This window comes from Monodelphis domestica, chromosome 7 (assembly GCF_027887165.1).
Source record: "Monodelphis domestica isolate mMonDom1 chromosome 7, mMonDom1.pri, whole genome shotgun sequence".
NCBI lineage: Eukaryota > Metazoa > Chordata > Mammalia > Didelphimorphia > Didelphidae > Monodelphis > Monodelphis domestica.
The window spans coordinates 240207009-240234505 of NC_077233.1; the positions used below are offsets into that span (position 1 = coordinate 240207009).

Here is a 27497-nt window from a genome sequence, read left to right on the forward strand (position 1 = left end):
TAATACATTTAAAATATGAAACAATAATCCATAAATCATTCTATAATCTGCCCTGGAGGTAGGATAGACTCCCTGAAGATTTAAGAATGTAATGGTCTCACACGAGCTCATAAACAGATACAGAAAAAAGCTACTTATCACTTCTTTTATTCTTTCACAGCAGATAAAGAGTCTTATGAGACTTATAATGCTGCTAGACAGATTTCACTTTCCTCTTCCTCAGCACTGTCAAAGCAGTAACTCAAAGTTGAAATCTTCTGGCGAGCCAGGAATTAATGGTTCATTCTTCTGTTCATCTTCTCTGAGAAGGGCATAGTTTCAGAAAATACATCCTGCTGCCAGTCAGTTCTCAGAAAAATCTCACCTTTCAAACTCATGAGATAGTCCACAAAGATAAAAAACATCCATGTCAAGATTATTATTCAGGAACTGCACTCAGAGAATGAAATACAAAGTAGAAGGAGCTTACCTATCCTACAAGAAGTAGGCAAATAACTATACTCACTCGTCAGTGGAGTGATAAGGCAAGTGAAGCTTCCTTCTCCTCCATCAAGTCTCAGAAATGATGTGGGTCTCCCAAGCCACATGTTCAAAAGAGAAGAAAAGTAGAAATTGATTCCTTTTAAAAACTACTGAGGGGGCATCTAGGTATCACAGTGGATAGAGCACCAGGCCTGGAATCAGGAGGACCCAATTTCAAATCTGACTTCACTTTCTAGCTGTGTGACCTTGGGCAATCCATTTAACTTCAATCGCCTAGCCTTTACCATTCTTCTGTTTTTGGTTCTAAGACAGAAGGTTTTTTTGGTTTTTTTTAAACCAAATACTGAGTTGACAGGTGTTTCTGAAATAGTCCCCAATAACAAAGACAATGGGAACCAATCAGTTGCTTTTGGCTAGACATGTCCTTTATTTTTTTAAATTAAACTTTATTTTTTTAATAAGTAAAATTCTGCATTTTCTCCTACTTCTCCCCCCCAACCCTTTTTTTTTAATTGAGAAAGGAAGAAAAACAAAATCCTTGCTATAAACATGTAATCACAACAAATTCCCACTTTGGACATATCTCTCCCCAACCCCTCCCCCCAAAAAGAGTCTCAATCTGTACTGAGTCTATCACTTTTCTTCCTAGAGGTGAGTAGCATGCTCTATTGTGATTCCTTTGGTCACTGATTTGCTTTTCTAAGACAAATCATTTGATTTCCTAATCTTTCAAAGTTGTTTGTTTTTATATGCTATTATTAAATTATTCTCCTGGCTCTGCTCACTTCACCCTGCATCAGTTCATATAAGTTCTCTTTGGTTTTCTCTGAAATATCTTCTTAATCCTTTCTTATAGCACAAGAGTAGTCTTTCACATGCATATAAAATAACTTGATCAGCTATTCCCAAATTATTGGTTACTCCATCAACTTCCAAATCTTTTGTATTAAAAAAAAAGCTACTACAAATATTTTTGGGTATATGAGTCATTTTCCTCTTTTTTTTAATTAAAATGTTTTTATTAATAGAATTTATCTATAAGTGTCTCAGTCCTCCCTCACCTCACTGCATCATAGAAAGCATCATCCAGGAGACAGATCTGTTCATATAAATTGTCTTTTATGTTTCCATCTTTCAGTTCACTCTCTTGTGGTAACATTCACAATTCATTCTTCAATTATTAAATCTGTGGCTGTGTATTATATTCCCGAGGTTCTACTCATTTTGCTGTTCATTATACCCTGTAGTTCTTTCCAAGTATTTTATTAATTAGCCAACTTATAATTTCCTTTTCTTCTTTCTTTAATCTCTTTGGGGGCAGAGATCTTGTAGGAGTATCATTGGATAAAAAAGTTTGTATAGGCTAATAATTGGGGGGGGATAATATCAATTTTGTTTATGTTTTTGAGCAAGGATATTAAGCATGGGCTGACCATGAAGAACCAGCCTCACTGCTATGGGAAGTGGTCTGATCCAGGAGATGAAGTCCTGATTGCTTCTATTACAACAAATGAGTCCTACCCAAATCAATTTCACTGTCAGAAAAAGCAGTCAGTATAGAAAAGATCTAGGTATTTTAGTGGCCTGCAAGCTTAATATGAATCAACAGAACAATGTGACACTGAACAGCCAGAAAAGGAGACTATAGTCTTAGCCTTCATTAATACTAGCTTCCAGAAATGGAGAGGTAATAATCCAAATGTATTTTGTTCTGGTCAGACCATGTCTATATTCAGTCCTAGGCACTGCATTTTGTAAAAGACATTGTGAAGCTGGAATGCATTCATACAAGGATAAAAGGAATGGTGAAAGAACTTGAAACTATGCCATACGAGAATCATTTGAAGAAATAGGGGAGGTTTTGCTTGGACAGAAATAGATTTGGGGAGTGACATAATTCGTGTCTTAAAATATTTGAGGGGTTGTCATCTTAAGGAGGAATTGGATTTATTCTTCTTGGTCCCAGTGGATAAAACTAGAACCAATGGGTAGAAATTATAGGGAAGAAGTCTTTAACATAACTTCCCAACAGTTAGAGCTGTCTAAAATAGAATACTAGGAGTTTCTCATTATTAGAAGTCTTTAAGAAGAGAGACTAGTTAAATACTTGTCAGGGGATATTAAAGAACGATTCTCTGCTTCAGGTAAGAAGTTGGACTAGATGGTCTACAGTTATTTCAAAATTTAAGAAGTTGATTCTATAACTGGACTCGCATATTATTTCAAATACTCAACAATCTGTCCTTTCCTCATCTGCTCTCCCATATTCGATGTCTCCAACTTTCACTCCTCCCGACTCCTATATGAGACCCAGACACTTTAATATTAATACATAGATTAGCAGAAATTTATTACTAAAGGATTTATTTTACAGCAAACAAAGCTGCCCTCGTGTGGATACTCGTAGTAGTATCACAGTAGACTTGTAAATTCACAAAATTACAATCTTAATGGGTAAGGGGCTCTAAAAATAATATAATTCTACTCTGATTAAAAAAAAAAAGAAATTGAATCCTCAAGAGATTGAAGAACTTGCATTGTCATTTAGCTAGTTCAAAATCAATTAGTTACAGCAAATCCTTCAGAATCATGGATTTGTCATTCATCATTTCCAATATTCATAAGATATGAAAGCTGAAAGAGACCTTAGAGTTCATCTTCTTCAAATATTCTTTTTTTGTGTCATGGACTGCTGTGGTAATTGGGTGAGGCCTTTGGACTCCTTAGAATAATGTTTTTAATACAAAAAATGAAATATATAGAATCACAAAAGGAAACAGTCAACATATTTTTAAAAAAATATCTTAACATAGTTCATGTTAGGAACTCCAATCTAGGCCACCACTCTCCTTTATAGATAAGAAAACTAAGGCCCAGGGAAGTTAAATGATTTGCCCAGTTAGGTAGTAAGACTGAACTAGAATTTAGACCCAGGTTTTTTGACTCCTAATCCAGAGCTCTTTCTAAGACACCATGCTTTTATATGAGTAAGGATTACTGAAAAATAACCCCACCACCCAAAAATTGCCTTTAAAATGGATAGTTATTGAAGATTTCTCTCATAAGTTGGCCCAAGAAGAGTTTTCCTTTTGTAAAGGGTAGGGTCCTAGGTTATACAACTTTATAGGTTGCTTCAACCTTAGGTACAATAAAATTGTTGTTCATTTGTTTCAGTCATGTCTGACTCTTTGGAACCCACTTGAGATTTTCTTGGCAAAGATTCTGGAGTGATTTACCATTTTCTTTTCCAGGTCATTTTACAGATGAAGAAACTGAGGCAAACAGGGTTAAGTAACTTGCATAACTAGTAAATTCAAATCTGGGGTCAGATTTGAAGACAGAGAAATGAGTCTCCCTGACTCTAGGCCTGGCACTCTATCCACTGTGCCACATAGGTGCCCCATTATAAAACAGCAAATATCAAAGAAGGCCTGGAGGACTGTACACAAATGGAACTTTTCTACTTACCATATGTACAGGTTGGAATTACTCAGTTTTCTACTTAAAATTCCCATACACTTAAACAAAAATTTTTGTAATTTGGGCAAACATTGAAAAAAAATCCTATATGTATAATATTATCAATAAAAATTCATTCATGAGCACCTGCATGTTAGGCACTATGGAAATATAAACATGAAAAATGATATAATTCCTTTTGTCAAGGAGCTTACATGGTATCTGGGGAGACATCACACATACATATATCAGTATATACAAAATACATACACAATGAATTTAAGGTCGTTAGAGAGGAAAAGCATAGCAGATGGGGGATCAGAAAATTCTGTGTAGAGAAAATGATGCTTGAGCTGCAGCTTGTAGGAAATAAGGGATTCTGTGAATTGGAGATGAAGAAGAAGTCCAGTTTAGGCATAGGCCATACATAGCCAGTGCAAAGATGCAAAAATGGGAAATGGAATGCCACGTGTGATGATCACCAAATAGGTTTATTTGTGATTCTAGACTGGAGTTCAGAAAAGGGAATAATACATGACAAGGTTGGGAAGATGAATTGAGGCCAGATTGTAACAGGCTTTAAAAGACAAGAATTTATATTTTATATGGGAGGTAATAAGAAATCACTGAAATTTATCAAGTTATTGGGTAATGGTGAGACCTGAACTTCAGGAAGATAACTGGTAGTTGTGTGGAGGGTAAGTTGGAATGAAGAAAGGTCTTCTTGGCAGGGAGAACCCAAGGAGAAGTTTGTTGAAATGGTTTAGGCAAGAGTTGATGAGAGACTGAACTGAAGTGGTAGCTTATATGACTATCAAGAAGAAGTTAGATGCAACCAGTGTTATAGGAGGAGAAATCATAAGATTTAGCCAGTGATTTGATATTTGGGGTGAGGAAGAGGGAAGAGCTGGAGTTAACCTGAAGTTACAAATCTAGAAGACTAGAAGAAGGAAATAAGGAGGTTTGGTAGAGGAATGAATTTGGGGGGAAAATATAATGAGTTTTGCTTTGGATATATTTAGTGAAACTAACTTACAAAATGATGTCTGAAGGCTGAGGGAAGGTTTTCAGAGATTATCTGCATGTGCTTCTGGGAAATGTAATCCAGCATAGATTCTTCCAGGGATTACTGGAACAAACTGGAAAGAATAGATTGTTGGGATTTTTTTTTTGGTTGGTGAATATTTATCTGCACCCTGATGGTGTTAAGAGAAAAAAATATTTCTACTGACTATTTTGTGATAGATAAATGCTGCCGAATGACACTATCACCACCCAGAGATTATAGAGGTTAATACTAGTATTTTATTATGCCTAAACACAGATTCTGAGTTTAGAAAAGATAACCTGACTCCAGTTAGGGTTCTAACAAAGCTTATATAGTTTTCAATTACATCAGAGAGAGAAATAATTTTTGCTTTGTATCCTTCACAAGGGAGACAGAATCTCACACATTAACCAGAGAAGAAGCAACAAAGTTTTACATAGATAAATTTAAGGGAATTACTTTTCAAGGTTAGTTGAGTGAGAATTACCCTTTAAGATTATATTCACAAAGAGCTAACTGAGAGGCAATTTACATGTCAAAAGATAACCAGGGAACTGGAATGACCTCTAGGAATATATGCAGAGCAAAAGGAGCAGAACCAGAAGAACATTGTACACAGAGACTGATACACTGTGGTACAATCGAATGCAATGGACTTCTCCATTAGTGGCAATGCCATGATCCTGAACAATCTGCAGGGATCTAGGAGAAAAACACTATCCACACCCAGAGGAAAAACTATGGGAGTAAAAACACCAAAGAAAAACAATTGCTTGAATACATGGATCAAAGGGATATGATTGGGGATGTGGGCTCTAAATGAACATCCTAGTGCAAACAAAAAACATGGAAATAGGTTCTGATCAAGGACACAAGTAATACCCAATGAAATAGTGTGTCAGTTATGGGAAGGGTGGGAGTAGGGAAGGGAGGGAAATAAGATGATTCTTGTAATCAAGAAATAATGTTATAACTTGACTAAATAAATTAATTTAAATAAAAAAGAATTACAAAACAAATAACCATGAAGTCAGAGCATGTTGTGATCTTCCCATAAACAAAGCAAATCAAATTAATCTAGGAAACCAGGTCTCTCTTTTGGCTTATTTCATGAATGTCTGATAAAATTTACCAAATTTTAAATTCCCACAGGACAAGTTTCAGCAAGCCAAACAACTTCCTAAACAGAAGAGCTGGCCCTGAATCCCAAATAATAAAGATTAATAAGAGGAGACAAAAATTTTCTTATGACACTGGTTTCTTCCCATTAGGGGAGAAACTCGGGAAAAGACAGAATTGGACATCAATTGTAGGCTATCAGAGAGAAGGAAAGAAGCAGCGTGCGAACTTCACATGGAAGTTGAGAGCTAGCAACTTGAGGAATTTTGCCATGCAAGTCAAGAGACTGAGCAGCTAAGCATTGAGATTTAGCAGCCTGTGGACCTAAGCCCCAGATGCATTTTTACTTTCATTTTCAGTGGTCAAAAATGGGACAGTTGATATCCTTATGCCGTGGATGTCTTGATTTATTCATTATTACTGACACTCTTTCTTATAAAATGGTTGTCAAGCTGAATCATAGTCTCTGCTTTCCTTTTCCCTATCCGCCAGAGTGAGGCAGAAGCTGATTTGTAAGGTCATTCGGTTCTTTAAACTTAACCCTCTAATTTCTGTTTAAATAGTCTGATTTTTTTGCTGTTGTTTTTTTAGATAAAATCTGAATGATCTTATTGCTTTTGACATGGATCAAGCTTTATTTTGGAGCCGACTTCACAAAAGAATGAGGTCAGTGAAAGTCTGGGATTGGTATAGATATTAAAAAAAAAAAAGCACTCAGGTTTGAGCTTGGCTTTAAAATATTACACATTTCTCCTGGCTGGGGGCTAAACCAAAGGAAAATAGTGTTATAGTTTTTATTTTTACTAATAATTCTCACAAACTCCCCAATGGTAGAGAAAGATTAAGACACATGAATCTGGAACCTCGGTAATACAATGAGGCAAGAGTGAACAAATTTAAGTGATTGAAAAAGGCTTGATTAAAGCAGAATGCTCTAATTCAGGGGTAAATAACCTTATATAGTTTTATCTCTCCTCCCATTCTCCTCTTGAACGCAGTTTAATGGACTCAATCTATTCCTGAGTCAGAGATCACATCTAATATGAAATGTCCAATACTCAGTGATTCCTATGCAATCTCAGGAAAGGGTCTAGAGCTGGATATCAACAGGATTGAGATAATCAAAACCATGGGAGTTAATGAAGTCACTAAATTAGAGTAAAGAAAGAAAAGATACCACCCAGGACAGACCCTTTAAGGAAAATCCATAGTTAGAGAGTGGATCTAATGGTGAACCTTGAAAAGAAACTGAAAAGGAGCTGTCAGACTGGATGCAGAAGAACTAGGAGTCAGTAATGTCATGGAAAACCAGAGAAGAGATTTTCCAGGAGGTGTTCAACAATTTCACATGCATCAAGGATTAAGTCAAGAAGTGTGGGAACTGAGAAAAGAATATCAGATTTAGACAGTTGGTAATTTTGGGAAAAGGCAGTTAATAATATAACATTTTATAAATAGTTGTTGAATGAATGAATCCTGCCAATGGAATTTACATGTCATATAAAACTAGGATGGAAGGAATCATAGAGAGTATCTAACAGCTAATTTTACAGATAGGAAAAACAAAGCCCAGACTGATTAAATGGCTTGGATAATGTCACAGTGGTCATAAATGACAGAAGCTAATTTTCAAATTTAAATGTAATGTTCTTTACATCATGAAGTCTCTCTCAAATTGATTTGTAAAACAATTTTTTTCAGAAATAGGAAAACGTTAATCTTGTATATTACAGAACTTTTAAAAAGGTATTAATGTATGCAATAGAGTAGGAGTTGTTTCATTTGTGTCTTTATATTCTTAGTACTTATCACAATGCCTTGTATATAAAAACTACTTGATAAAATTTTGAATTCGTTTGCAAGTCCTGAAAGTGGCAGAAAAGAAAAGTAGTTTATTCGCTTCAAAGATTGGTGAATTCAGTAAAGAAAGGATGGAAATGAGTTAGTGCTTTATAGCTTTCACTCTCCAAGGTCTAAATACACCTGATAAGTCAGTATTCCACACTTCCACTCTAAGCCCTAGGGATGGTGAAGCAAAGAAAGAGAAGCTTTAATAATTCTGAACACCAGAGGGCACGAGGACCATCTGTGACAAGGGAATGTGCACGCGCGTGCGCAAATTTCTCCAACGCTCCCCATCTCGCACTTCGAGGCTTTCTTTCTCCCCGACCTCTTCTACCTTATTCCCGTCATGCCCAGCAGCTCCAGATGATCTGAGCTAGTGTAGATAGGTGTTTGCGTCATCATCGAGCGCCGGCGCAACTTAGTTCTGTCCCAGCAAGGTCACTTGGTCGCTGAGGGAGGGTCTTGGTGTCTCCGTGGGTCACTGTGGTCCCGTTTGTTTTAGGCTTCGAAATCAGAGATGACGGGGTACACGCCTGACGAGAAGCTGCGGCTGGACCAGCTGCGCGCCTTAAGAAGGCAGTGGCTGAAGGACCAGGAGCTGAGCCCTCGAGAACCTGTTCTGCCCCCAGAGAAGGCATTTTCGGGCTTCTGGCATAGGTTCCTGCAGAAGGATTCAGCCTGGAGGAGATTTGTGAGTGATTGATGACCCTGACCCCATTTACCCCCAGGACACCCCACCCTTCCGGCAAAAAAAACAACAAAAAACCCCCAACAAAACAAAAAGGGGGGGACAACTTCAAAGCCCCTATCTCCTCTGAAGGTCCGACCCAGAAGTATTTCCATTTAGTCAGTAAGTGTTTGTTTATTAAGCACTTCCTATGTACCAGGAATGGTGCTCACCACTGGGAGCAAAGAGCCCCCAGTCTAATGGGGGAGAGAGAGCATGCAAATAACCATGTATAAACAAGCTATATAGAAATGGAATATTGGAATATATAGGCGAAATGTAAAATAATTAAGTCGATAGTGGAACACTAGGGATATTTTTGAGGTTTTTAACCTCTCTGAAACATTTCTTTTTGTAAAGTCTGCCTCAATTTCTTCAGCTGTAAAATGGGGATAATAGCACCCACATCCATCGTGATCGTGAGGATAAAATATTATATAGAGCGCTTTGCAAAACTTAAAGCATTACATAAATAATAATACTATTATTAAAGTGAGTATAATAATCCCTTCTCAGAATACTATATAGGGGTTCATATCTGACCTCAGAAACTTCCTAGGTGTGACCCTGGGCAAGTCACTTGACCCCCATTGCCTAGCCCTTACCAGTCTTCTCCCTTGAAGCCAGTACACAGTATTGACTCCAAGACGGAAGGTAAGGGTTTAAAAAAAAAATAGATGGTGGGGAGGTATTTCAGGCTTAACAGTAAATAAACTTTAATTAATGGTACTCTACTAAATGTTTTTTACAAATAATCTCTTGTTGGTCCTCCCTCACAACAATCTTTCTAGGTCAGAGCTGTTACTGTCTATTTTACAGCTGAAGAAACTAAGGAAAACATGTTAAGTTACTTGCCCAGGGTTACACAGATAGTGTCTGAGACAAGATTTGAACTTGGGTCTTTCTGCTCTATATACTTTGCCTTAAGAGTCAGTCAATCTGCAATTACTTAAGGGGCTTACTGTGTTGCAGGTAGTGTGCTTGGGAACTTCCTCTGGACAGGAACTGGGTTTTTTTTCCCCTTCACATTCCCAGTACGGAGCATAGTACCTGGCACACAGTAGGTACTTTAATAAATACTTGTTCTAGGGCCCTGAGAATACAGAGAAAGACAAGTTATAGTCCCTACCCTCAAGGAGCTCACATTCTCATGGGGAAGATAGCATATAAATAAATCAGCATGTACAGGGCAGGTGAAAGGTAGTGTTAGAGGGAATAACATTAGCCACTAGGGGAAATGGAAAGATTCCCTACAGAAAGAGATTCAAGCTGAGTCTTACAGAAAAGCAAGGATGCCAAGAAAAAGAGGTGAAGAGAGAACCTTCCACATGTTGGAAAATGGTCAATGCAAAGTCATGGGAGATTTTTCGTGTGTGAACAGCTAGTAAATGTGTAGGTGGGTCTTATAGGGCATGGACAATAATCAAGGGTAAGAAGATTAAAAAGATAGGAAGAGCTTTTAAATTCCAAGTAGAGGAATTTATATTTAATCCTGAAAATCATAGGGAGCCAGGTGGGTACTTCCTGTGAGTAAGGAAGTAAAAGTTTCCAGCTTACTATTTGGAAAAATCATTTTGGCAGCTCAACAGGTGTTGGATTGGAGTTGGGAAAGAATTGAGGCAAGGATACCAAATTAGGAGCTTATTGCAGTCTTCCAGGAAAGGGTGTGGCTGTGTATAGATAAAAGGAAGCATGTAATAAATGTTATGAAGGTTGAAATGACAAGATTTAGTAATGGATTGGATGTGTGGGGAGCTATGGAGAGTGAAGTATTAATAGTGGTGTCTTTTACAGTCATTGTTAAGTTTGAAAGAGGAGAAATGTTGTGTTTTATAGTTTTTGTTGTGCCAATCAGGTATCTAGTTCAAGGTGACCAAAAGGAAGCTGATGATGTGGTACTATTGCTCATTAGAAGAAATTGAGGCTTAAAAGTAGATTATTGAAGGGATAATGGAAAGTCATCAAACACTTCTTAAGCATCTCTCATGTGTCAAGCACTGTGCAAATCACTTCACAAATATTTAGTCTGTCATGACTTTTTAGTGACTCGGCCCAACCCCTGGTATTCTTATCTTTCCCTTCTAATTGCCCACATTTGAACATGGCATAGAAGTAAACATAATGTCACTGATATCTTGTTAAAGTTGAAATGTATATTCTTTTTCAAAATGCTAGTTTGGATTTTATTATTTCACTCCTGATTTTATTTTAATATTTGTTAGATTAATTTATAATACAAATTTAGATAAATTTGAGAGAAAGGCAACAATTTATTAGGTATCTTTTTTCTGAAATCATACATTTATATCTAAGAAATACCTTAGAGATCATCTAGTCCTTTTTTTTTTCATTCTTCAGGTGATTAAACTAAGAGTTAAAGAGGTAAAAAATGAATTGTCCCCCAGTCAGATAGGTAGAGAAAGGCAAAGCCAGGATTTGAACCAAGATCTTTTAAATACATTGATCTAACACTCCTTACTTACATTGTAATTTTGCTCAACACCCCACCCCACAATTGTTTAGTTCTTCCCTTTTCCCCTTTAGACTATAGACTCATTTTCACATCTTCTTCAATAACTTGTATGTAAAAAACATCATTGTATTTTATTAAAACTATGTCAAGGTATCCAGGCAAACCTTCTATCTATTCTTTTCAGTTTTCAATCTACATGGTAATAGTACAGATATTAAGTCTTCAACCATGCTCTGTTCCCTGTTTCCCCCATCACTAGCCTCCCTGTTAGTCCTCCCCTCCAGAAGAGTTTTGGGTTGAGTAAGTTTGTAAAGACAACTCCATGCCTCCCACAGAAGTCATTTTCTGCTGATTCTGCCCATGTGAAATGCGTCTACCATCTTGTTGAGAATTACTCAGATCCAGAAAAAATGTTTTTCTCAGTTCAAAGATTCAGTGTTTTCCTCATGTTAAGTATAGGACAGTATAGGACAAATGGTGTTAAACTAACCCTACCTTTGGAATTTTAAATTGATGAGTCTGTGGGTTAATTTGACCAACTAGAGATTTCTGTTAAATAAAACTTCATAATTTATGTGTAAAACCTTTAACTTTATCAAAGTTGTGTAGTAAAATATACCTCTGCTTAGATAACACTTTAAACACTTGAAAATTGCCATACTATGTTATTCTTACAAAATTTTTTTAATGTCCCACTTGCTCTGTAATGTGTATGTGATTCTTCCTTAACAGATCCTGTCTTAGGTAGCCATCTATAAATGTCTTATAGAGGTTTAGAAAATACATGACTTATGTGTGTGTGTGTGTGTGGGTGGGTGTGTGGGTGTGTGGGTGTGTGTGGTGCTGTTACAGTGAATTCACTTAGTATGTGTGCTCCAAACACTTTTTTGTTTATTTATTTTCAGGCTTATAAGGCATATGGAAGTGGAATGTTTGTTTTTGTTAATTTTCTTATACCAGCCTGGATTGTTCATTATTATGTCAAATACCATGTAGAAGTAAGTATTTCTAGTAAATTTTATTTGGGGTTATATGTTTATTTTGGTGTAAAATAATAAAATGCTATCCATGTTTGTTTGTTTTTTTAAACCCTCACCTTCTGTCCTGGAATCAATACTGTGTATTGGTTCCAAGGCAGAAGAGTGGTAAGGGCTAGGCATTGGGGATTAAGTGACTTGCCCAGGGCACACAGCTAGGAAGTGTCTGAGGCCAGATTTGAACCTACGACCTCCCATCTCTAGGCCTGGCTCTCAACCACTGAGCTATCCAGCTGCCCCCCCATCCATTTTTAATCAAATTTTTTAATCATTTTGCTTTACTCTGTAATTTCCAAATTAAAAACTGCAGAATCATTGTCCTAAGACTTTCCATTTACTCTGGTTATTTGGAATGTATTTTATTAGTGAAATAATGTTTAATAAGGTTGGGGGTAGTTTCCTAGAGAAGCTTATGGAATATGTAATGTAGTTAAATTCTAAAATTAATAATATTTGCCTCAGACTTGAAGCCTTGGAGCAAGGGCCCTGGTAGTAAAAAAGGGAGTAGAATGAGTCAGCTAGCATTTATTAATTACACAAAATGTGTAGGCATTGTGGTATGCAAAGGCAAAAATGAAAACATTTCTGCCTTCAGGGGGCTTACCTTCTGCTAGGGTAATACAACATATTCACAGATAAGTAAAGACAGGGTATATACAAAATAAACAATTATCTGGAGGACTAGTTGATGAGACGAGGGTAGCAGAAGAGACAAGCTTATGTTTGAGTTGCAGTAGTTATATGAAGCTGATGCAGGGCATGGAAGAATAATACGGAATCATTCTGGGGAGGTATGCTGGAGCCAGATCGTGAATGGCTTTAAATGCTAACCAGAGGAGTTTGGCTCTAAAGGCAGTTGGAAGACACTGAAACTCCTTGAGCAGAGAATAGTGACATGATCAGTCTTGTGCTTTAGGAATATCATTGTAGCAGTTTTCTGGAAGATGGATTGGAGAAAGGAGAGACCGGGTAAAATATGACCAGTGAGGAAGCGATTGTAATAGGCAAGTGATTATGTGGCCCACCCTCTTTGTCCAAAAAATGACTTTTCCTATCTTCAAAAGTTCATACTTTAATTTCTCTTCTTTGATGCTTAAGTTTTGTGTTTATAAATATATTAGGCCATGGATTTTATTGCTGGTTCCTTTCTTGAATTTTTTTCTTCTATGAGCTTCCAGATATCCCAACCACTATTTTGCACTCATTAGAGCTACTTTCTATGTTATCTAGTTATGTTATGTATGTTATCTTCTATGTTATACTGTGTTATCCAGGTTTTGGCTGTACAAAGACAGTTTTCTCCCTTGGCCATCTTTTTTAGTTTTAAATCTCTTTGATTATGTTTACAAGACAGCCAGCATATAAAATTTGCCAGTCTTTGTTAGGTACACTTCATCCTTGGTTAGGAGTCTGTCATCCCTGTACTTTTGAACCATAGTCCAAATCCCATTTTTGTATGCTATGTTCTTGGTTTTCATTCAGATGAATTTTTCTCCTCTACATTCCATGCCTATATTAGGCAGAAATGGAACATCCAGGCCACTATGTTCTTCAGTTTCTTGTTCAAGATTTTGTAATTTGAGGTAATACTTTTAGTTTCTTTTTTGGCATATTATTTGTGTTTATATGAGTCACAAGTAGTCATCCATTTTTTTGGTTTTCTTTATTCATCTATTTTGATAATAATTGGGAGTTATATTCCCTGAGGAGAGGAATAACTCACCATTATTCTTCTATTCTTCCTTTGATCCTTATGATGATTTTGAACCTAAACACTTCTTTGGCACTACTATTTCATTCCTTGGAGAATAAGCATGTCCTTCCTCCTGAGAACATCTAGTTTTCCCTATTAAGAAAATCTCAAATTTGTTAGTACCGTGCACAATTATTCTTTTCTTTCCTTTCTAAACTGTGCTAAATTCTTCCATTCTTTAGGGTAAATTTCCCTTTCTTTACATCAGATACCTTATTTTTTCTTATTGAAGTCCTGCTTCCATTTAAAAAAACAGTTTTTTTGTCCTCATAACCTTGAGTGTGTCAAGGTCACTCTCCAGGAGAGAGACAAGTCTGCATTTAAACATAATAGTTGCTGTGGCCAAATAACAAATACTACATATTCAAATCGTATCACTGTAGAATTCTTCCTACTTTCCTACTGATGTAATTTAACAACCATAAGCAGTTTATTTGTTTCAACAATTCCATAGCCATTCTCTTAACTCCTCTCCCCTTTCCCTAGCCTCCCCCTTTTACTAATTTACCTCAATCCCTGTTACTCATTTATCAATTTGTTTCATTTATTTTTTCTTGTTTTATTAACTACTGTGTACTCTACTATGTTCTCTTTGTACAACTCTCTATGTACAACTACTATGTTCTCTTTGAATATATCTCTTGTCCTTGCTTATTATTCCTTTTTTTTAAACTCTTACCTTTGAATCAATACAGATTGTTGGTTCCAAAGCAGAAGAGCAATAAGGGCCAGGAAGTTGGGTTTAAGTGACTTGGCTAGGGTTACCCAGCTAGGAAGTGTCTGAGGCCAGATTTGAATCAGGTCTTTCAGACTCCAGGCTTGGCACTCTAGCTACTGTACTAGCTGAATGGTGTTCTTAAAATATGAAATGTCTGTACTTTGTAGCATCTAGGCCAGTAGATTCTCAAAGATGTGCTAAAAGTTTCACAAAATATGCTATAATATGTTAGATGTAATGTTATTACAGGTGAAATGAAATTTATCAGTGGTTTGGTTTATTAGAAATTTTAATGATTTTATGCAGATTGTACCCGCTCTTCAATATAAGTTTTTTTAGAAAGTTGCTTTAGGGCACTGATAGTTTGTGTGAGGTCACAGACATTGTATTTAGAGAAAGGTCTTGAACCTGGGTCTTCCCGATTCCAGGTCTAGTAGCTTTCTGTTCCTTTGTATCATATTTTTCTCTTTCCTCTTTTTTCTCTCTTCTTTCCCTACTACCCCCTAATTATTTTTAACTAATTCAGCACATGTATGGTAAAGAATATTTGTAAAATAAACAGAACCATTGTTATTCATATGTACTTTAGAACATATCAGAGCTTGAACTCACAAAAGAGTCAACAAAAACTTTGTTATTAAAGGGAAACTGCATACACATGAGCCTCCTGAGTTTCCTATGGTGTTGCCAAATTAGATATTTAACATTTCCTAATTCCTTATAGCAAAGAATAGTATGCTTTTTGAGAAACGCTGACCAAGATTAGGAACAACTGATCAAGACCCATTTTAAGTGTATTAATTCTATACACCCATGTCAAATGGATACATTGTAAATCTCATATCTTTGTTATATTTCCATAGTATATAGCAAAACAGTAGTTTAGGATGATTTAGGTAAAATTTTAGCTCCATTTGCTTTCATCTAAGAGAGGGAAAGTCTTATAAAATGAATAAAGTTGTTCCAGGTCTCCATGTTAGAAGATTATGGGAAAATGGTAGTACAATGGTTATTTTATCCAAAGGTTTAATTTACTTCTTCATGTAATGAAAATTAATTTGGTTTAGCCCTACTCTTGGTTCATAGATTGGGAAATTCTGATATATTTCAAGTGACATTTTTATATTAAAAATGATTTTAAAATCATTTGTTTCTTAGTCGTTAGAAGAAAAGAAGCTTCAAGATTTTTGTAACTTGTTAATATGAAGGTTATTTTTATATTTCTATGTTCATATGGTCTTATCAACTGTATTTGTATAACATGGTTGTATAATAATGTTCTTAACTTTGGAAAGAGCCTTTTTGTTTTAAGCACCTATAAAAATAATTTATAGCTGGATAGGTGTGTATATTTAATAAGTGCTTTTTGACAATGTTTATAGTTTTAAATGAAAGTATAAAAATACTAACTCCATTTTTGTTGCAGACAAGGCCATATGGCATCGTTGAAACAAAACGCAAAATATTTCCAGTAAGTCTTTTAAACTTATTTGTCTGATGTTTTTCCTCTTTCTTTTAGCCCTTTTTCTTTCATGTTACCCCTACATTTAACTAATAATTTTTATCTCTTGCTGTCCAAAGCTTGCCTTATATTTTATAAAAGAGAAGGTAGAAAATGGAAGGTTGCATGGTAGTAATGGTTGGAATGGGCAACTAGAACTATTCTTACCAGGATGGTAAAGTGACATGCCATGTGACCTTGGTCAATGTTAAGTTTGTTTTGGAGAATTTTAAAGTTCCTTTAATTTGTCACCTCTTTGCAGGAGTTTAAGAGTAGGCTTCGTGCTGCCATCAATTAACCCACCTAGATGCTCACTGGGCACAATGTCTAAAAGACTCAGAATTCTTGGCACAACTCCTGGATTACCTAGTACCTTTGAGTAGCTTGTCTCTTTAATTAGAATAGTAGCCTGAGCTGACAAATGGGTACAGTATCTCCAATTTTAATCTCTTGATCATTCTCAGTAACTTTGTCATTTTCTATTAATGGCTACTGGGCCCATTTAAAAAATTCTGACTTTACGTGTGTGTACACACATATACATACATATATATATACACATATGTGTATGTGTGTATATACCATTATAGTAATTTAGTGTCATCTTTCTGGATTCATAAAATTTGCCTCCTGCTGTAGAAAGGATCCTCAGTTCTTAATTTTTATCTCTTGCTGTCCAAAGCTTGCCTTATATTTTGCACAGGCCATATATAGGAGGTCCTGTCAGCTGGAAACAGTTTCAAATAGAGATGTCACAATGGCCTTTCTAGGATTAGCTTAAGTATATCATGAAAATGTCAGCCCTGGAAAGTCAGCCACTAAGTGATGATTTTTTGGGGCCACAGAAATGAAGTTAAATTAGATCATTAACTCATCTACTGAAGTATGAAGGAATTACAGTTTTTATTAGCAAAAAAGATAAAATCACAGCTTTCTGAGGTATTGAATTATGCATTCATAAAGGGAAAATACTTAGTCCCCCAATAAGCATTTGTTGAGCATTTACCATGTGCCTTACAGATTAACCTTTCAAAAACATATTGAGGGAGATAATAAACCCATTTATGTAAAACTTGTAAATTCACAAAATGCTTTTCCCCCCAAAAAAACAGCTTTGTGAAATAAATAATGCAATTAATATTCCCGTTTTTACAGTTAAGAAAACTGACCCGAGTTAAGTGATTTGTCCCAAGTCCTCTTTCTACCAAACTGTTGCCATTCTACCATTCCTTTATTTCAGAGGCTTTCCCAGGTTATAGTTCCTTAATTTTTTATTTAATGTTCTCCATATTTTGGTCCTAGTGTACTCTCCAGGCCCTTTATTCTCCTTCTAACCCATCTTCTCCAAATTTGCCAATTCTTTAATAATTGGACTTTCACTTTTCTGTAAAACTGAATGCACATGTATAATAAATATAGCATTTGCAAAAGTAACAATGCTCTTATTAGACATATTCAATAACCTCAGAACATACCACAGCTTGAAACTTTGCTCTACTAAGCCTGGTATATTCACCCATACACTCTCCTGGTTTACTTCCGCCTTGTCAATTCTTAGAAGCTGCTTGTGCCTGTGAATTATGATGGATTTTTTTCTTTAGAATTTATTAGCTTTGAGACCTTGGACAAATAACTTTATCTATTAAAAGTGGAAGTCAGCAACTTGTTATATTGTTGTGAGCACCAAATGAGATATTTGAAAATACTTTGCAAACCTTAAAGTAGTTATGGCAAACTATTATGTGAATGTATGTAATCTCATAATCACCTTTATTATTCAAAGCCTAGTTCAGTTCCCTCTTTTATAAAAGCTTTCTGAGAATACTTTAGCTTATAATGATCTCTTCTTTAACACTTAGCATTTATTGTCTTTGTCACTTATTGGACAAGTAATCTTGTATTCCTTTGAAAACTCAAGTCATCTTGCATTATCATGTAATTCTTTTATATTTAACTTTTGTGAGTCCATATTTATTAAGCATCTTCGTTGGGTCCATCGCTGTGCTAAACACCAGGGATACTAAGAAAGTCAAAAGACATGATCTGCTCTCAAGAAAATTACAATCTAATGAGGGAGACAGCATAAAAACAATTGTATAAACAAGATATGTACAGGATAAATTGGAAATCATCAGTAGAGGAAAGACTTTAAAAGGGATCAAGAAAGGGTTGTCTTTTTGAAAAAATGAACTGAGACTTAGGATTATTCTTTCTCTGCCCCAGAGTACATGTTTAGGAAGCAACAGAACATTAGAGTTGAAAAGAATATTAGATAATTTTTAGTCCTAACTCTTACAGTTTAGAGAAACAAGCTTAAGGTAGAGCAAACTTAAGATCATAGGTTTAGCGCTAAAAATGAAAGTGTCCTTAAAAGTTAAATGTCTAGTCCAACACGTCATTTTACACATGAGGACATTAAAAAAAACACTTGGCCAAAAGGTCATGCAAGTCTAGAGCTTCAGCCTGAGCTAGGATCCTAATCCAGGTACTTGGATTTCAATTTAGCATTTTCCTTCTGTATATCATACTTACACAAATCACAAAACTAGTTAAAAGACCCAAGAACAGAGCCCACGTTTCCTACTTACAATGAAACTGTATATCATAGGATACTGAGAGCTTGGTTGTCTTTTTGTGTTGTGTCTGAGTCTTTGTGATCCTGTGGACCATACTGCCCCTGGGGTTTCCTTGCAAAGGGACTTGAAGCAGTTTGCCATTTCCTTCTCCAGTGGATTAAGGGTCACAGAGCTAGTAAGTGCTTGGGGTCAAATTTTAACTTGGCTTCCAGACTCCAGGCCCAATGCTTTTTTCCCCAGACACCTATCTAGTTTTGATATTTACCAGTGTTACTGTGTGTCCCTGGGCAAGTCATTGCCTCAACCATAAAACGAGGATGATAGTAACACTGACCTCCCAAGTGAGGATTAAATATTTGTAAAGTACTTAGCCCAGTTTCTCAATCCATACCATAGGGGTAATTTTTTTTTTTATTGTTAGTCTACGAGTATCTAATATGGTTGTTTATAATTCCAAATTTCAGTGAAGTATTTTTGTTAGTCATTTTCAGTTCTGCCCAAATCTTGAGATACTTCTTGGGGTTTTCTTGGCAATGATACTGGAGTAGTTTGCCATTTTCTTCTCCAGCTTATTTTACAGGTGAGGAAACTGAGGCAAACAGGGTTTAATGACTTGCCTAGATCACATAGTATCTGAGACCAGTCGAACTCAGAAAGACAAGTAAGTCTTCTGGACTCCACACTTGGAACTCTATCCATTTTGCCCCCTACTTGCCCAGTTTGAAATAGCTCTCTCTCTCTCAAGGATCCCAACTCCTTTTTTGTCTTGGGATGTACAGTTGTGGAAATATGTTCTGGGTCTTTCTAAGTGATTGGGGAGAGAAATGTGGTAGTTTGTTTTGTGGTGTTCTCAAGTAAAATGCCTCTTTCTCATATGTATCTGTAGAATTGTGTGTGTGTGTGTGGGGGGGGTGGTATATTCATTTTAAGACTGTTCCTTCAGGAATTTGATGTTCATTTAAAAATCATCCTCAGATAGCATGACCATATTTTTAATAAGTCAAATAAACTGAGCAAAAATTTGGCAACATGGCAAACTTAGAAATTGTTATGAGAAATATTTTTGTGTACATACCTCCTCTTAGGGGGTTCAAATAATACTCTTTTTGGAATTGGGGTTGGGTTCAAATTTAGACTACCATTGAGTACCACTTGACAAGGGACACTTGATCTCTCTGGGCTTGTTTCCTAAGTATTTGTTATGATCTTTGTTTTTACTAGGGTGATACAATTCTGGAGACAGGAGAAGTGATTCCACCAATGAAAGAGCATGACACACATAATCATCATTAAAAAAGTTCTTAAAAACTCCTAAAGCTTGTGAGTCCATCTTTTGTTTCTGTACCAGTTTATCTACTGAAAACATTTTCTGTTGAAGTAACTTAATAAAGATTGCTCCTTAAAAATTTGCCTTCATACCCTTCCTTACCAGATGTATTATATTACATTGTGAGCTTAGATCTTTTTGAACTGTGGAGTAAAAAGCAAACCAGGGAAATGAACAGTCTGCCAGTCGTTGCCCTGTTTGAAATTGAGAAGCCTGGAATTGTGAAGAGCACATTGTGTTAATTTAAATAGACATTTAGATTTGGAAAATTTTATTTATTTTTCCATGGTTACATGAATCATGTTCTTTCCTCTCCTCCCCCCCCTCCCATAGCCAATGAGCAGTTCCACTGGGTTTCACATTGATCAAGACCTACTTCCATATTATTAATATTTACACTATTAGACATTTAAAACTTTTTTACTGTTGGGTATAACAAGTGCTGAATATTTTCTTTGATAACTAATAGCTTCAGTTTCTAAAACCAGACTTGGGAGTCCCATGTTCTGTAGCATTTGGGAGTGGTTTAAGCTGAATGGAATTCAGTCCTCACCTTCAGTTGGAAGCTGGTGAGGGGGAATGGTCCTGAGAATTAGTGGGGCTTGGGGGGAGGGGGGGCAGTGCAAATGAAAACAGTAAGTTTCATTGTCCATTTATTAGGCTAAATAATGTCCTAACAAGGTGCCCAATGCCGACGTAGATTGCCAGTTAAAACATTCCTTCAGCTTGTGATCTGGACATTAGGTCTGGATAATTCTCCTCCAGCATCCACTGCGTCGCCACCGTGGAAGCGTAGATCACGAAGCCCCACGAGAGGAAAACGATGATGGTCAGCAGCTACAAGGGAGGGAGGAGAGGGCGTTACCAGAAAGGGAGGGGTGGCGGCCCTGGGTGGCCCCAGGCAGGTTGCCTTAACGACTCAGGGTTTGCCAGCCAGGCTGGGAAAAGGTTCCTCGCTCCGCTGGTACTCGCTAGAGGGGAAACTATCCGGTTTAAAAGAAAAATTGGGAGTGCAAGGGCGTGAAGGAACCAGCCCTTAGTGACTTGGCAATAAGAATATGAGCTTGCTCTGTCCGCCGTCCTCCTAAACGCTGGGGATACGAACACAAGCAAAAAATGCCGTCCTTCAGGAGCTTACACCTAAGAGCGGGGTTAGTCTCGAGTTCTCGCTACCTCGAACTTACCGCGGAGTAAATGAGGTTTATTTTGTGGCGGTCGACTGGCGTCATGCTGAGCTGGTGGCGACCCCAGCAAGGGCGGAGCAAGGCTAGAGCTACCAAACTCACTTCACTGAGAATTCCGTATCGCTGACAGCGGCAGCCATTTTGTTTTCTGGGCACAAAGCATCTACTCAGTCTGGCTGTGTAGCTTCTTCCTTTCGGAAATGACGTCAGAAGGGTCACGGGATTGAACGTCAGTTGATCGTAAAGCCTCCCTCATTTCCCGTCGGGCTTACGGAAGAGGAAAATGGCTAACTTTGAAACACTTCTTTAATCGTCCTTTTCAAGTCAGAAGTCTAGTGTGTGCCGTCTGACTGAGAAAAACCTTCTTAAATTTATTAAGTCCCTTCCCATCTGGCCGTTAGGTTATTTTTCTGGTTGTAGAGCGGTATTTGACCGAGTGTACTGATTGCATAGGATGCTGCATTTAAACACAAGTAATTTATTTTCTAATAAAGGCTTATTTTTCCATATAACTAGTAAATAAGCACTTGTTTTGGTGATGTTGAGACCTCGTTTATAAATTTTATTTGAATAACAGCGAACTCCCCCCCCCCCCATTATATGATCCCATATTTTGCAGATGCTAGTTTCTGCCACATGCATTCAGTTTCTTTGAAATTAAGTTTTATTAATGAAACTTGTTCTCAGTATTTTTCTTACTTAATTTGTAAGGCTGGAGGGGAAGATAATAGCTGCTACCAATTTCTTTGCGATAATATTATAAAATTAACCAAAAGCCAGAAAAAAAACAACTATATGGAATCTTTTTTTTTTGTATCCTCTGTGCCTAGCAGGTTGTATGTGCCAAAAGGAAGATACTTAATTGTTTAATTGCATGGCATGTGCAATTACTTCAATGTTGGGCTATTTACTGTATACCTAGCTGACTGCCTGCTTAGATGATAGGGTTTAGAGTTTAAATTAATTTTTTTGGATTGCTTATTCAACCTCACCAAAATACAGTTTACTCATCTGTAAAATGGAATAACGTTTTATATTTAGCACCTCAAAAATATAAGCACTTTGTTTTTTAATTGGGCCCAACCTTTTATGACCTTTTGGGGGGTTTTCTTGGCAAAGATACTGACATTTTTTGCCATTTTCTTCTGGAACTTATTTTACAGATGGTTACTGAGAGACAAACAGGTTTAAGTGACTTTCTCAGGGTGATACAGCTAGTACTTTTCTGAAGAAAAAAAAATTTTTTTTAATACTTTACCTTCTGTCTCAGAACTGATATCATTTCTAAAGCAGAACTATAAGGGCTAGAGGATTCTGATTAAGTGACTTGCCCAGGTTTAGGTAGCTGGGAAAGTGTCCAAGGCAGGATTTTAACACAGGACCTCCTATCTCTTGACCTAGCACTATAACTACTGTGCCACTTTATTTTAAAAATAAATTTGTTCATTTATTTTTACATGCATTTATGTCATTTCCAAGCCTTCCCTTCCAATTCAACAACAATTCCTCACCACCAGCCCCTAAATAAAAGGAAAGGAAAAAAAATTCATCATATGCATGCATAGTCTTGCAAAATACATTCCTATTTTGGCCGTCCCTGAAATTGTATGTTTCCCTGTATTTAAATTCATCATCTCTAACAGTAGTGAGTGGTGTGTTTCATCTTCAGGCTCATGAGCTCATGATTTTTGATTGCAAAGATCAGAGTCCAAGTATTTCAAAGTTGTTTTTCTCTATTTCTTTACATTGTTCTCCTAGTTCTATTCTTACCTCTATGTTAGTTCAAGAAGTCTTCATGTTTCCTCTGAAACCGTCCATTTCATCATTTCTTATAACAATAATATTCCATTATATTCCAATACAATAATTTGTTCAGGCATTCTCTCAATAGGAGGAGAGCTCTAGTTTCTAGGTTTGAGCCACTGTGAAAAGTGCTACTAAAATATTTTAATTCCTATGGGTCTTTTCCTCTTTCTTTGATCCCTCTGAGGTATAGGCCTAGTAGTGTTATAGCTGGATCAACAAATGCAAATATTTTAGCAACTTTGAAAAATTTACAAAGTGCAGAGAAGCGCAAATTAGTAGTTTTTATCCAGTCCAGTATCTTAATCTTACACACGAGAAATCTGAGGCCTCTGGATCACACAAGTTGTGTGATCTGACTTCTCAGATATTCAGTCAAAAGTAATTAACCCAGATCAAACTGCTTGCCAGCTCCAGGAGTGGGGAGGGAAGGGAGACAATTAGGATCATCATCTGCTTTGACTCCTGTGACCTTTTCATTTGACTTGAAGTTGAAACTTTCCAAATGCATTATTTCTTTCAGAATAAAGACTTCCTTATTTTTCTATTTGTATCTTATTTGTATTTGTACAGTGCTCAGCACATAGTAAACAGCTTGTAAATTCCCTCTCTCCCCCCTTCCTTCCTTCCTTCCTTCCTTCCTTCCTTCCTTCCTTCCTTCCTTCCTTCCTTCCTTCCTTCCTTCCTTCCTTCCTTCCTTCCTTCCTTCCTTCCTTCCTTCCTTCCTTCCTTCCTTCCTTCCTTTCCCAAGGAGGGCTGGGAGTGATTTCATTAGCCTAGCCAAATCAACTGGAAGGACTAAATGAAAATTATTATTTTTGTCTGTTTTTAGGGTGATAAAATGGGCAGTTTGACACAGTTTGCCTCTCAAAGATGAATTCCCTCTATAGCTGGTGGTAAGGAACTGTTTCATGTTTTTCTTTGCTTGTACCCCAAAGTAAAATTTAGTACAGGGTCCAGCACTCCATAAATCTTTGCAGATTTATTGATTTGTGAGATACTAGTTTGAAAAAAAATCTTTAAATCCCCCAAAATATGTTTTAGTTAGATGAAAAAAGAGTTCTCTGGTTTATTAAAGTGATGATTTTATGATTCTTTGTAACTTCTTATTTGTGCATGATGGGATTTTCTACAGTAGCTATTTGATGAAGTTTGGGTTGTGTTTAGCAATTTTAAGAGTTACAAATTATATTACTATGTAATTTTGTTAATGAATCATAAATTAGAATAGCTAACTAGAAAGAACTGGCCATGGAGACAGAAAGACTTCGATTTGTCAGGTTGAGCAAGTCTTAATCTTTTAAGTGCCCCTGCCCCCCAATTTTTGAAGTTTACAAATTATAGAAAAGATCTTAATTGCTTTAAGAGTTTTCCTCACCAGAATATTCCCTATATCAGTGATTGTGAACCTTTTTGAGACAGCACCCTGGGCCCCACCCCCATGACAAGTGCCCTGCCCCTCTTCACATGGAGTGCCTGACATGCCATGCCCTGCCTCATCCCCTTTTACCCCACACAGGGGAGGGAGAAAGTGCTCTCATTGGTCTGCTATAAATGAGGGGTGCATAAAGTGAGGAATGTCCTCAGTGAATATAGAGAGGGGGAGGGAAGTGGCCAGAGTGCTCAGCTTCCCTTCAGCTCTGCTTCCTATGAGCTGCCCACCTTACTCCCTGTGTGCCATTGACTGCTGAGGGGTAGGGGTAGCGACTTTGTGCCCACAGAGTGCATTTTGTGTGCCATTTTTGGTGCCCATGCCATAGGTTCTCTATCACTGCCCTATACCAATAAAATCAGGCAATTAGCCTCTATCTTGTTATGATCATGACACATTTAAGGAAACTATTTGAAAGAAAAGTCCATCCATCACATCAATAATTAGTTACTATTTTAAATTCATAGACATGAAAAATGCAAAATATTTCAACAGTATCCATAAATGTTGTTCATTACATGCTCAAGATTTGTTATAAAATATACTTAATTTTATTTGAAAAAAAATTATTTGCAGCAAGTTCATGAAAAAAAGGGGGGTTGGAGGAATGTTAGGTTTTGGAAAATAGGGCATATAGAGGAATTACAACTCTTATGGAGCCTTGATAATATTGTTATTCAGTCATGTTAGACTTTTATGACCTCATTTGGGGTTTTCTTGGCAAAGATACTGGAGCAGGTTGTCATTTCCTTCTCCAGCTCATTTTATAGCTGAAGAAACTGTGAGGCAAACAGTGTTAAGTAATTTTCCAAGGGTCTCAGAATTAATGTGTTTGAGGACAGATCTGACTTGAGACCCAGCATTCTATTTATCCACTGGACCACCTAGCAGCCAATTACATTTGGTTGTTGTTGTCAGTAATTTTCCTTTAAAAAAAAGGTCTCTTTATTAAGTAGTAGAGAGCTAGATTCCGGTTCTACTTCCTACAGTATTAATAGAACTAGAAAGGGAATGGAAACCTCAGCAATAATCTTGTCCAATTTTTAAATTTTATAGCTGATGAAAGTGAGGCACGAGATAAAAGGAAATAAGCATTAAGTGCCTACTATGGACCAGGGCACCATGCTAAGCACTTTGCAAACGTTATCAAACATGATCCTCACACCCATCCTAAAAGGTAAGTGCCATAATTTATTCCCATTTTTTTTTCCAATAGTAGAAACTGAGATTTGCCCTGGGTTATATTGCTAGACTCAGAGGCTGAAACCAGTCATGTCTTCCTGACTCCAGGCCCACCGCTACGCCACCTAGCGGCCTCCATAGAGGCGAATTATAGGTATCAAGAGTGACAGTTTAAACTTTTGGCCCTCAATTCCTTAGCTAATGAAAACTAAAACAGCCCGGCCATTCATTTTGCTGCCCCAGGAAGCAAACGAAACTCCTAGGGTAGGATCTTGCCTAAACGAACCCGGGCCTGGGGAAATCCCACCGCTGTCCTAACTCTACTCTTCAGTGGGTCTGGGCCCGCCTCCTCCCCCAAGGGGCGTGCCTTCGTTAAAAAAAAAAAAATCACCTCTTTACGCGTGCGCAGAGTGGTTGGCGGTTAGCTAGGGCGAGCGGATGTTGTTTTGTGACGAGCCACAGGGGAGGATCTCATCCAGGTCCGGCGTTAGCCGGGATCCTGCTATTGGTGACCTCCGCCCTACGACACAAAGGTCACAGCTGCTGGCTCCTCCTTCGTCTGACGGAAGACTGGGAAAGGGGGGAGGGGAGAGACGCTCCCTGGCACTGTAAAGGGAGAGAGTGGGTTTTTGCCGGTCGGCTGCTGGATCTTTTGGGGGCCGTCGGAGCCCCACGACAGCCATCCTTGCCGGGGCGGTACCGGTACCCTGAGAGGTAAGTTATGGGGGCTCGAGGGAGGGAGGTCCGGGACGAAGGCGGCGGCCCGAAGCCGGAGTCTCTAGGGTACCGGGCGCGTTCTTCCCCGCCTTGGTGAGGCCAGGCCCACGGGTTTAAGGTGCTGGGCCAGGTCTTGGCAGCTGTGGCCGTTGCTGTGGCCTAGAGGCGGCTCTCCGAACCCCGCGAGTCGTAAAGTGGGTGCGTGAGGGAACCGCCTGGGCCCTCGAGGCGTCTGCGTTTGTGAAGAGGGGCCGAGGGATCAATATGGAGTGTCTACGGTAAAAGGAAGGGCCGAGGGCCCAAACCGGAGCTGCAACCCCTTGGGCCTTGGGAGTAGGGGTTGTCCAGCTAGGAGAATTTGGATGTTTTTCCTCGACTGAGAAGGTGCAAACTTCCGTGGGTATATTTTGCCTCTCCATCGTAGGAGACATCTCGTACCAGCTCCTATGTTCCAGGCATTCATCCTGCTAGGTGTTAGGCATACAAAGAATGAAACATTGCTACCCTCACCCATTCTATTGGGGATGACCGGTAGTTATGGGTGTGCACTTATTCATCTTAAATATACAGGAGGGATTCTTGATCAGTGATCTCTAAACTAGTTTTTAGGATTTTTAATAAGTATGTTTTGGTATAATTTATTTCTTTTGTAATCTTAAGCACTTTATTTTTGTGCTTTTAAAAACATTTTTCTGAAAATGTGCCCTTAAGGCTCCCCAGACTGTCAAATAAGTCATAGCACAAAAAGTTAGATATTCTTGTACATGCCTTTTTTTTATCTGTTTGTCTACCTAGCCAGTCTATTATAGTTAGCTGACACAATAGACATAGTTCTGTACCTGGAGTTAAGAAAACCTGAGTTGAAATGACTGCAGACACTAGGGTAGCTGTGGGAGGATGGCACCCTCTATTTGTTTTTACTTCATCTGTAAAATAGGACTGATTATTAATTAGTAGCTAATAATACTAATGAGATGATATTTGTAAAGCCCTGTAAAACTTTTATAAATGCTAAAGCTAGTGTTTTGCAAGCCATTTATATAGTAACTTAAGTTTTGCAAAACTCTAGTTTTAACATTTTACATTTTGCAAAGTGCTTTACAAATATATTTT

General features: G+C 37.5%; 2 protein-coding genes and 2 long non-coding RNA genes across 8 annotated transcripts in view; 3 read left to right on the plus strand and 1 right to left on the minus strand.

Moving 5' to 3' along the window:
• Positions 1 to 6776, plus strand: part of LOC103102867 (uncharacterized) — a 39388-nt gene extending 32612 nt beyond the window's left edge. Inside the window, exon 3 of the long non-coding RNA XR_469818.2 lies at positions 6701 to 6776. This is a non-coding gene — a long non-coding RNA (uncharacterized LOC103102867). The remainder of the gene's footprint in view (positions 1 to 6700) is intronic.
• Positions 6777 to 8227: 1451 nt separating this feature from the next.
• Positions 8228 to 20145, plus strand: NDUFB6 (NADH:ubiquinone oxidoreductase subunit B6). 3 transcript variants are annotated; one of them, XM_007498128.3, is made up of 4 exons: positions 8228 to 8645; positions 12060 to 12152; positions 16089 to 16133; positions 19961 to 20145. In XM_007498128.3, exons 1-4 carry the CDS (start codon positions 8472 to 8474, stop codon positions 20030 to 20032), a joined length of 384 nt encoding a protein of 127 aa, XP_007498190.1. In that variant the 5' UTR covers positions 8228 to 8471; the 3' UTR covers positions 20033 to 20145. The 3 variants fall into 3 exon arrangements, with proteins under 3 accessions (XP_007498190.1, XP_056662610.1, XP_007498191.1); XM_056806632.1 differs by lacking the exons at positions 16089 to 16133; positions 19961 to 20145 and adding an exon at positions 13108 to 13179 and having other exon boundaries at positions 8237 to 8645; XM_007498129.3 differs by lacking the exon at positions 12060 to 12152 and having other exon boundaries at positions 8253 to 8645.
• Positions 20146 to 20706: 561 nt separating this feature from the next.
• On the minus strand, positions 20707 to 26192 carry LOC103102276 (uncharacterized). Of its 2 annotated transcripts, XR_008913736.1 has the most exons (3): positions 26059 to 26123; positions 22708 to 22770; positions 21299 to 21707 (listed from the first exon to the last, which is right to left on the minus strand). It is a non-coding gene; the product is annotated as an uncharacterized LOC103102276 (long non-coding RNA). The 2 variants fall into 2 exon arrangements; XR_008913735.1 differs by lacking the exons at positions 21299 to 21707; positions 22708 to 22770 and adding an exon at positions 20707 to 20903 and having other exon boundaries at positions 26059 to 26192.
• Positions 23860 to 27497, plus strand: part of TOPORS (TOP1 binding arginine/serine rich protein, E3 ubiquitin ligase) — a 31770-nt gene continuing 28132 nt past the window's right edge. Inside the window, exons 1-2 of one of the 2 annotated variants that reach the window (XM_056806629.1) lie at positions 23860 to 23949; positions 25542 to 25662. The gene's annotated coding sequence lies outside the window, so the exon portion shown is untranslated. Of the gene's footprint in view, positions 23950 to 25541; positions 25663 to 26245; positions 26382 to 27497 lie in introns of those variants that run through there. The other variant, XM_007498346.2, reaches the window with a different exon arrangement.

Bases quoted from the DNA above. Each gene is read 5' to 3' on its own strand.
- NDUFB6 (XM_007498128.3), top strand. From the start codon at position 8,472: ATGACGGGGTACACGCCTGACGAGAAGCTGCGGCTGGACCAGCTGCGC. The intron at 8,646-12,059 runs GTGAGTGATTGA...ATTTATTTTCAG, and splicing joins ATTCAGCCTGGAGGAGATTT to GCTTATAAGGCATATGGAAG. The intron at 12,153-16,088 runs GTAAGTATTTCT...TTTTTGTTGCAG, and splicing joins ATGTCAAATACCATGTAGAA to ACAAGGCCATATGGCATCGT.